This window comes from Ananas comosus, linkage group 11 (assembly GCF_001540865.1).
Source record: "Ananas comosus cultivar F153 linkage group 11, ASM154086v1, whole genome shotgun sequence".
In the NCBI taxonomy this organism is placed as follows: domain Eukaryota; kingdom Viridiplantae; phylum Streptophyta; class Magnoliopsida; order Poales; family Bromeliaceae; genus Ananas; species Ananas comosus.
The window spans coordinates 10232947-10244416 of record NC_033631.1 but is presented as its reverse complement, the minus strand read 5'-3'; the positions used below and the strand labels follow the sequence as shown (position 1 = coordinate 10244416).

Here is an 11470-nt window from a genome sequence, read left to right as displayed (position 1 = left end):
CCGAAAAAATAACCTAGTATAATTAACCTTGCAACTTAAAAGACCCTTGTCGTTTGACTGTGACCTCAAAAGACCTCCCAATTAAGTAACTACTCAAAAGTCAACGGATTCAATTTAAGGGTGAATTCAAGCCGAAAACTATACATTATTTGACAAAATTTTCTTGCACAACTTTGGAAGTCTGGTTTTGGTAAAGAATGTCCGTTATACACAGCTAGGCTAAAACACATTGGAAACTTACTTATTTGATAAGTACTAAGATTGATCTTTCAAATAACATGATATCAGAGCTGGTTCTAAGTCTTTTTCGTTTTACAAGGCTTTGAATTTTTTACTTTTTAGTTTATATATAGGACATAATGCAACTGATATCTACTACGCACGTAAGAAAAGGTATTGATCGAAATTAATCTCGGACTATTTCTTTTCAAATTAATTTTTCATACGATAGCAAGCACACAAAAACGAAGTTGTGTTCTTTGCTATATATATTTTATATGGGCCCGGTCGAAAGGTGATTGGCGAGGTCCAAAGGGGGCTGTGGTTAGAAGTGGAGTTGTTGCTTTGCTTCAAAGGCTTAGACCTTCGTGAGCTAACCAACTATGCACATCTTATAAAAGATAAGATAAATGTGTATGTGCATGGGGTTGATAGCTATTATGTTTGCTTCCTCTTCAAACCTTTAACTAACTTCGCCCCCTCACCTTCACGTCAGGTCCATTTCGCCCCCCACCCCCCCGAAAGAAAAACCTCTGCACCCTGTGCACCATGTCAGAAAAGCTGTAACTTCAGAGCGGTGAGGATTTAAGCAGGATGCGGAACGGAGGGCGATGGGAGCAGGGCGCACGGCTCGCGCCGGACACCGAGTGCAGGTAAAAATAGTAGGTGTGGGCCCCACGTTACAGCGGCTACGCGGCAAACAGTGATTGGAGGAGAGAGATGTTCCGTGTTATGAGCGGAGTGGAATGGGTGTGATATGGGATCGAGCGTTTGAGATCGCACCTCTATGTGACGCTTAAACAAATATTAGGTGCCTGTGTTTAATTGTAGGTGTTATCAATGTAGTTATGGGATTCATCAACCACAAAAGCGACCGCATTTCATTAGATTATTGACTAGATATACATGCATTGGAGTGTTACTCTTTTGATTTTGAGCACTACTGTTTATATAATATATACACACTTAAAAAATAACTATGTCTCACTAATTTTTTAAAAAAATTTAAATTTTTTAAAAAACTTATAGTTTTTGATGAGTGGGTGTACAATTTATACTTTACTTTTGAGTGTACGAATAACATCTCTCTTTGTTTTTCACTAAGCAAAATCAACATATATGTATCCTGTAGTGTCTTGTGGTTGTTGATTTCTGTGAATATTTCAGATTTTGTTCTTTTCATTTTAATTTCTGAACATCACTAGAGAAATAGGATTCTCAACCATATCTACGTCTATTAAAAATTCGTTGTGTCGCTCGTCCAAACATTTCTAACAAATTCATAGTGATAGATCCCTAATCGAAAACTCTACCGAGTACCTATGATATATAACTTGGTTTGCCAAGAAGTCCAGAGTTTGATCCTAGTTTCATCATCCTCTAAGATGCCCGAGTGATTGTTTTCAGCAAAAACATTATGGCAGGAAGAAAGAGCAGTAGTTTTGAATAGGGATGTCGATGGGTATGGATATCCGAAATTTTATCCGAACTCGAACCAAAATGAAACGGATATATCCGATGAATATTGATATGGATATGAATTTGGATATGAATTTTGATTGTACCCGACCCAAACCCGAACCCGACCTGAGCCCAACCCGAACCCGAATTTATTTTGTATTATATATAATATATATATACAAATTTGATGTTATATTTGAATTTGTATTTTAAAAATTTAGATTTAATATAATATATTTTGAAATATTGAAAAAAGAAATAATTATTTTGGGTTCGGGTTTCGAATTTTTGGTCGGGTTCGGGTTTGGATATGGATTTTTAAAATCCGTCGGGTTCGGATTCGGGTTCGGATCTCTGGTTTGGAATCGGGTTCGGATTTGGATTTTTAAAAATCCGCTCCGAATCCGACCCGTTGACATCTCTAGTTTTGAACATGACGTAATAATAAGATTCCATAATGATAGAACATGACAGTTTTGTACAGCATGATGACTTGGGCATTTGTTACACTCTTTGTTCTTACCATTTATTTCTGCTTATACTCTGGTTCTTTTTTTTTTAGATTTTTTTTAGCTTTCTTTTTTGCTGTTTTCTGTTCTTTTTTTCTTGATTTTTCACAAGTTTTGAGACCTTAGCTGGCTCATTCTATATAGCTAAATTCATTTTCTTAATGAATGAAGTAGCATACTATCTGTTAAAAAAATGATAGAACATGACCCAAAGTTACTAAAAATATTAGAAATTACAATGATACGAATTTGTCTATCCGAAAACTATGCATCGTTATGAGATAGGACACAAATAAAAAATTTTCTTTTCCAGTGCTAGTGTTTTTCTTTTTCGTTTCCGGTGCTAGTGTTCTTTTTGTTTTTGTTTTTGTTTTGTTTTGTAGAACATCTCCATGATTTTTTTTATTTTTGTTTTTTTTTGTTTTTTTTTGTTTGAGAGATAGGTAGCACGCTACCCGATTCGTTTATTTCATTTAGAAATAAACTTAGCTAGAAATGTGAATCAACTAGAATTCAAACTTGTGTCTCGGGTACCAACCACCAAATCCTTTGCCACTTGCTCTAGGGACGGTCGGTTCATGATTTTTTTGTTGCTTATGGTTAGGGGTGGAAACGAGCCAAGCTCGAGCGAGCTTATGTCAGCTCAAATTTGGCTTGAAATTAATTTCGAGCCTAAATCTAGGCTCAAGCTCGGCTTGAAATTAATTCGAGCCGAGCTCGAGCGAGCCTAATTTTGAGTCGAGCCGAGCTCGAGCTCTAAACGAGCCGATTGAAATTCTCGATATTATATAATCAATAGTTTAATTTTTATAAAACATTACCTATAATCTGATGCAACATGTTCAATAGTTCAAAATACAAAATAATTGTAAGAAATGTGAACTAGGGTGACTGCATGACTGGGTGAGGGTCAGAGAGAGAGAGAGAAAGAGAGAGGAAAAAAAATTAGAGATTTGAAAATTTGAATGTTATCATGTTTTAGGGTTATGTGCAACAGTAAAAGTCTGAAAGAGAGAGTGTGTTATGTAAATTTAGAGTTGGGCTCAATTGCACGGTTGTACTTGTTGGATTTATTTTATGGGCCAACAATAATAGCCCAAATTAAATTAAAGCCTATTTATAATTAAAATACATTTTATATGTATATATATATATTCGAGCTTTCGAGCTTTTCGAGCCTAATTCGAACGAGCCGAGCAATACTCAAGCTCGGCTTGAAATGAATTTCGAGCCTTTTATTTTGTTCAAGCTCGGCTCATTTAATTTCGAGTCGAGCTCGAGCGAGCCGAATATCGAGCCGAACACGAGTCGAACGCGAGCCGGCTCGCTCGTTTGCCAGCCCTACTTATGGTGAATGTCCTAGTTCCTTGTTGTAATGGACACGCTACCGAGTAAGAAAAGAGAGATTCTTAAGATAAGACGCTGTATATTTAGACGTTAAACTCTGGTACGAGAAATGCATGGAATTTGGCTTCATTTTTTACTTGCATAATGTGAATCACACGTCTCCTTGATGTGAGAGATTAAAACAGATCAGTGAACCAAGCTTCCGTGAAAAGCAGAACAAAAAAGAAGAAGAAAAAAGGGTAGGTGCAGCTTGAGCATCTTACCATGTTACCTAAATGGTTGTTAGAGCTGACAATTTAGTTCGCTGTTCGCGAACCAGGTCGTATTCAACTCAAAAGGAGCTTAATATCAAATTGCTCACTTAATAAACGAGCGGAATACAAGTTGAGATCAGTTTGTTCTTGTTTGACTCGATATAATTCGAATATATATACTTTATATTTATATATTTTTTATATTATATTATTATATATTATATATTATATTTGGGATAATTACTTATATATCTCTCAAAACTTTTCAAATACCTTATTTACCTCTCATTTTCCTTTGTTTCAAATATACCCTTCATATAATTTTCAGTTATTTAAAACTATCCCTTCTGTTAGTGCCCGTTAAGTCATCTCAGGTTGAGCCAGAGTTAAATTTTTACCATAATTAAAAAATAGTTAAAATACCTATTTTGTCCCCAAATTAAAGGAAAATAAGAAAAATTAGTGACGACAAAAGCATATATTTGAAAAAATAAAAAATCAAAGTACTTTTTTTTTGCATCTAACTTGAGGGTAAATAAGAAATTGGTGACAGTGGAAGAATATATTTGAAAGGACAAAAAATGATAATTTCACATCGATAACGACTGTTCGTAGCAATTCACTAACAAAATTTAACTTCAGGAATATATTTGAAAGACTTTGAAATTTTAAAAAGGTATTTTTACTATTAGCCTTCTAAGAAGGATAAAAAGAAAGTCAAAATTTTTAGGGATATATAAGCAATTAATGTTATATACAATTGTAGATGCAAAATACAAATTTCTACTGTTTGGATTTGGCCCAACTCAAATGTAAAGAGGTCCATCTAGTTTATAAATTACAACCGTTAGATTAAGATCTAACGGATAGAATTTTAGGCTTCTATTTCATTTATAAGCCACAAACCCTAATGGCACATTAAATTTTTTATGCAAAAAATAATAATGTTATAAATTAATTAATTTGAGATTTAAATTTTGAGTCGTTAACAATCCAAGCTATAAACAAGCTCGTTTGGCTTGGTGAACTAATCGAGTTAACAAGCTGAACACGAGCTGGCTCGTTAAAGTGCGAGCTATCACGAGCTAAGCTTTTCCAGCTAGTCACGAGCTCGAGCCAAACAAGAACCTGTCCTTAATACTTTTAAGCCAATGTTTAGCTGGTCCCAGCTCACTTGTCTTCTGCTTGTTAACAGCCCTACAGTTGATGCATCATGTAAACAAAGTTAACAATATAACACGCACCAACAGGAGAGCTAGGAAAAAGAGGCACTAGTATGGCTTTGATCCGTTGTTAGACCATGTTACTTTATGCCTCATCCTATGTTATCCGAAAGATCAGTCTCATGGAAATTTGGCTAAGAATAGTATATATTACCATTAAGATTAAGAACTAGTTGAATTCTCGCCGACTTGGTTCTTCTTCACAATAGAAAAGCACTACTATACAATTCACCACAAATAGAAACACTACAGCAGAGAGCAATTGAGAAAGTTATAAATTTTGCTGTGAACTATTGATACACAATGTCGCGATTAATCCCTTAAGTATCAATGTTTGTTATAGGACCTCTGAACCAGTGCCTTGCGCTTAAAATCCAAGACGAAACAATGAGAACAAACAGGCCGCCAACGGCCACAGGTGTGTAGTTGAGGGTGTCCTTCGCAATAGGATAAGCAACGGGCAGCGAGAAGAGAACTGTGATAGTCGCAACCCAAAGAACGGCGACCCAACCCACGAGGATTCCATAGCGGCCAAGGTTGAACGGGCCTGGGACGAAGGTATTACGAGCTAGAGTCACCCGAAAAAAGATAGGAAGCGCGTACGCAATGTAGAGTCCAATTGTAGCTATTGACACCATCGCCTGGAATGCTACTAGACTTCCAAGAGACTGCAATTGTTATGCAGATTAGTATGCAGAACAGTTGATGCACAACAGACAGCAGAAAAAGTACGGAAACTTATGGACCTAAGTATGCAGTTGCAACTAAAATGTGAATGCTGGATGTCATGCAATCCTCCGATGTTGTCAGAAAGTAACCTTTGTCTTATCATTTTATCGTTAGAAATCTTACTACTAAGTAGGCCATGAAGTAATCATATAAGGCATAAGATGTTCGCAACAAGAAGCAGAAAACAGACGAATCGATTGTAAAGGACAGAGATGCTTGACTACGTGCTTGTTTGCTTCGGGGCAGCAGAATTAAATTCAAATAATGACTAAATGGCGTAACTTCGTGACATAACTAGAAATACTAAGCTATTGGGAAGCAGCATCATGGCCATTGTTATATCGGGATTGCATGCGGGTAAGATGCAAGTCATATGCATCAGAAAATAAGTACTTCAGTGGTTTTGGGGAATGGGGACATGGAGAGAAGATATTCATTACCGGCAGAGCCATACAAAAAGAAATAAATGCAGAGAGCCAAACAGCATTGATTGGGACATCCTGCCGGTTAACTTGATGCCACAACGACGATAGTGGCATTGCTCCATCTCTCGAGAATGCATACGCCATCCTAAATTTGTAAAAATATATAAGAGTTCGCTAGGACGAAAATCAAAATCAAACGGTAGAATCAAATCTACTGAAGAATTCGCTCTTTCAACGACTACGAAGGGGAGGCAATGTGCCAGAGATCAGTAAGCAAAGAGATAGCTTTACCTAGAGTTGCTAGTGACGGAACTCATGCCACAAAAGAATATGGCAATGGCAACGATTCCCAAACAAATAATGCCACCGATGCCATTTCCGTACCTACTTTTGAAGGCGAGATAAAATACTTCAGCAATCGCATATCCTCCAGCATCATTGTCCTTGCTTAAAAGATATGGAATGTTTGTTACAGCAAAACTGACGCCGAGTAAGTAACCCCAGCCAACGATGATCGATATGCCAATGGCACTAATTATTCCTCTAGGACCATTTATGTCCGCGCTTTTAGTTTCCTCTGTCTGAAACAAGAGAAATTTTAGAGGTCATTTTCGAATACTATCTCAAAATTGTAAGTAATAAAATATAAGAGAACAAATAGTGGAAGCACAAAATGATCCAAATTCATTGTAATTGGAGCAGAGGATTCAAATCATAAGTACTAATTTTTGGCAGCACATAGCGATCCGATTTTCATACAAAACTTCTCTTATCATACATCAAAGAATTGGAGATTGCAGAATTGACCTTTCACAGAAAATACAGAACACATCAAAGGAATTCTTTTAAGAGTTACAGTTGCAGTGAATGACGTTGATTTATGAGTTTCTGTACAACCTCTATGTGATTATCATGCTTCAAAATATCATGACAGAACTCAACCAATAAACAGATTTCTAGAGGATATAAATAAAGCAAAAGTTATCTGAAAAAAACACATTAGGGAGGATTTCATGAGAAGACCTACACTTCGAAGTTACAAAGAATCCATTTTGTCCCCATAACATACAATTGATACAATTTAAAAGAAAGAAATGTTAAATATGATACAAGTTAGTTCGTTGTAACAATGCTGCACAAAAGGAATCCCTATGTCAGTTGAGAAATGCACCAAACTTAGTAGTACATTAAAAGTAGCAGATAATAAGAAGCCGAAGAGATCTTGTACCATGTGAGCAGATGCATCATATCCCGTCAATGTATATTGACTCATTAAGAGTCCCAAAACAAATATGTAAAGTTTGCTGTGGATTCCTGCGCCATTGTCTGTGTTAAAATGAGTAAACACAAATTTGGCACTCGCCCTCTCAGTGGCAACAGTTGGTATAAGAATCATAAGAACAAACACCCCTGCAAGAAACAAGTTGGAGTCTGAGTCTAAATAAGAGAGAGAGAGAGAGAGAGAGAGAGAGAGAGAGAGAGAGAGAGAGTCACCTAAGACATTCCATGCAGCAGCGAGCTGTCCGAAAAAGGACAACCAAGTAATGGAAAGACTATTAATGATGGCATGAATAAGCAAAATCCCTCCATGGAATCCAATAACTACATATTTAGAAGCTAGGTATCCTCCACCGTTGTTTCCGCCGGTGCTTAATAGAATAATCACTTGAATTAGTTGTGCTAATGAGTAATCTACACTGGTCGTGACAGCCCACTGCAAAATAGAACTGCTTTAACAGCTTATATATATAACAAAGGATATTTCAACTCCAGAGAGTCATACTTCAGGCAAAGAAGTCCTTTAGCTTCAAAATTGTGACTTGTCAATTACCTGACCAGCAATGTTAAACCTGCAACGGAGAAGAAATTTTTTACTTTGTAGATCAGAAATTACATCTTAAGAATTATTAACCAGCAGTTACGAACTTTCTAGCTATTGGGAAGCTCGCTCTTATGCATTGGGAAACAAAATCCAAGTTTCTGCAAATCAATCGCCAACTAATAATTCGTATATTTAGTATTTAAGAGTTCATGAGGGTAAGACTTTGTTAAACATGACTCGAAAAATAATACTATGTTTGGTTTAAATACTAATCTCGCAGAACCAAGAAAGAAAATTGTTGTCAAATCACATCATAATTTAATGGAAAAAATGACAGCAGTTTGCTGAAGATAATGAATAGCATGCTGTAGAGCTTTAATTTCAATTTAAAGCATCACTTGCCGCTGGCCTTTGTAACAACGAACGGCGCAGCTTAACCTACATGCAAATCTTTGTTTCCAAGCATTTCACACTCATGTATATTTTTACCATCATTAATCTCCTGTCTCAGAATCTTCAACAATCATTTTCCAAGCAGTGAGCTTATAACTGAACTTTAAACATGGCCATTTTACGCTAACTTTTAACTATTTTACTTAATAGCATGCAAAAATGATTGCACCATATATCAACAAGAAGAAATAGAAGGTTAAGGGAAAGATATATTTAGCACGGATTGACAACATTTGCCTTCGCTTCATACATCACATGCAGGGTGGGTGTGTTGAATTTCCTAAATGGAATATTGTGGATCGTAAGCGTTAACCAACTATTTCAAAACAACGTGCCGATAGAAAGGGCACACTCATCGTACTAGGCACAGCGTTTCATGTGTTTCGTCCTAACTCAATCCATCTGGATGTTAGGTTTGTTGTTGAGTCTATTGCCGTTAGGTCCAGGCTCACTCAATTTATTGGGCTCAACCCAACTCAACTTGTTAGTTGATCTTCTGGGTCTCACGGAGCAGAAAGTTGGACATGCTTTAGCCAATAATAAAAACCTACAAACATATGCTTTCTATCCTAGCTTATCTATTTATTATTTAGGATAGTAATCCTTGAGTCAACCAACCAATCATGGTGTATGTGTGTGTGTGTATATATATATATATATATATATGTATATATATATATATATATATGTATGTATATATATATTCCAGCCTAGTTCTATATGAGTCCAGCTGGGATACTATCGATAGCACCAAGAATTTAGTGCTATCGAGTTTTCCACCGTTAAATTTAACCATTTGGTTATTTTTACCCGTTAGATTATACTATTCAACCAACCACTCACTCAACCCTAGAGGGCCGACATCATCCTAACCACACATTTCTCAATACAAGGGCTAAAAAACTAATAGCACAAATAGCTTGGTGCTATTGATAGTATTAAATAATAGCATTAAATAATTTAATCAATACTGTGAACAATAGGTACTGTGACTCTTTATTTTGCCAGCTATACTAAATATATTATCTTCAAGAATAACTACATATAGTATCATTAATAGGCTATTCAATTCGACTTGAAGATAACCGTACTAATTTCTTATTGGCTGCAAAATTGAATGGCAAACATGATTAAGATCAAATGAGGGCGGTTTAATCACCCAAATTTCATCCTTGAACTTCAGTTCCACCCACAAATTGATCAGCGACAAGGAACAACTCCTTGTCAATGACCCCACCCAGATTGAATTCCTAGCACCTAATTGATGCTCCAAATGTTCTCAAAATGCTGAGAACACTTGGATCGCCGACCCCACCCTGATCTAAGGGCCTTCCCAACTTAGAAAGTACATAGTGTCAACACCATTATCACCTTTTTTTTTTCACTAAAATTCTTAATTTTTAGGTAGGAAAAAAAAAAGAAAAAAGAAAAGAAAGAATAATCAAATTTTATGAATTAAATTAACAATAATAATAGATTGTAGGAATACCATCCGGTTATCCAGGAAGCGAAGGGCGCCCAGCGGTGGCCGGAGAGCCTGGCGCTCCAGTAGTAGAGGCCGCCGGACGTGGGGAAGGACGAGCAGATCTCCGCCATGGCCAGGCCGACCGCCATCGTGAAGAAGCCGGCCACGAACCACCCGAACGTCATCGTCGCCGGCCCCCCGAAGCTCAGCCCCGTGTTGTACAGCGTCGTTATCCCCGTCAGCACGGAGATGATCGAGAACGAGAAGGCAAAATTCGACAACACCCTGCAGCCACAACATCCTCCCAATTCCAATAATGAATCCCAAAAACAAAAAGAAAAAAAATTAAATTTTTTTTTAAAAAAGCTACTATGTGTGGTGGTGGTTACGAGAGGTCGCGCTTGAGCTCCTGTTTGTAGCCGAGCTCGTGGAGGCGGGCGCCGCCGGAGTCGAGAGGGGCTTCGACGGTGGTGATGGATCGGGAGATGCCATTGGATTCGTGCTTTCGCCAGGTCATCGTCGCAACGAGATTGGTGCGAGTGCGACGAAGAAGGCGAGGGCCCCGTGTGTGAAAGAATGGGGGGCGCAATTAATCAGCTTCCTATTTGAAGAGGGGCGCACGCAAATGCTCGCAGTAGGTGTTCGATTTTGATTTTGCGGGCGTTGACTGATACCGCGATGGCATCCACTTGCTCAAAAGATCCGGGATTCAATGAGAATCTCTCGCCTCGTGGCTCATTATTAGTACACATGTAAAGCCAAAATAATTTTAATATTATTATATTAATATTAATTGTCTGAGTAATACTAGGCATACATTTTTAAAAAATATACAGCCAAACACTTTTTTTTTTCAAAAAAAATATAATAAATTTTTTTTTTTTATAGTCACATGGAATTAATGAATCCTAGAAAAGCAATTTGATTAGTTGAAGCAATTTGATTAGTTGAAGACGCTACGACTCAATATTTTAGATCTTTTCTATAATTCTTTTTCATCCTAAGTGAATATTGATGTGACTAATGAAAGGCATCATGTTAAGATGAGTGGGATGTAAGCGGGATTCATTTTTATCTTTTCAGCAGTTTTTCGTTAATATTTTGTTAAATTATATAAAAAAGAATTTAGATACGGTTTATCGAATATTCATTTAGTACATTTTTAATTTTAACTTTGTCACTGATTTAATGAAAAAAATTAATAAAATCAATAATAAAAAAACAAAAATAAAACCACGAGACACTAAATTAATACACTTTAAACCACATTATACTAAAGTGAAAAAGTGTGAAAATCACATGAATAGTATTTGTAGATTTTTTTTTTTTTTAGAGTTCTACTACATGTATCTAAAAGGCACTTACAGTACTATTAATAACATGACAATATCATTATTACACTCTAAATATTAATTATTAAATCGCAAACACTATTCTTTTATATCTGTATGTCAATATATTAATAATATATTTGGGATATTGTGCGCCAAGTAGCATGTACCTTATTTTATCCTCTCTCTCTCTCTTAAATCTCTGCTTCATTTTTGCTGTCTTAATTTGTAA

General features: G+C 36.4%; 1 protein-coding gene across 1 annotated transcript; it reads right to left on the bottom strand.

The window, feature by feature from the left end:
• Positions 5134-10590, bottom strand: LOC109717831 (amino-acid permease BAT1 homolog). Its single transcript, XM_020243761.1, has 8 exons — positions 10297-10590; positions 9932-10192; positions 7999-8017; positions 7662-7881; positions 7396-7577; positions 6459-6748; positions 6183-6312; positions 5134-5681 (listed from the first exon to the last, which is right to left on the bottom strand). The coding sequence occupies exons 1-8, from the start codon at positions 10422-10424 to the stop codon at positions 5334-5336; spliced, it is 1578 nt and encodes a 525-aa protein (XP_020099350.1). The 5' UTR covers positions 10425-10590; the 3' UTR covers positions 5134-5333.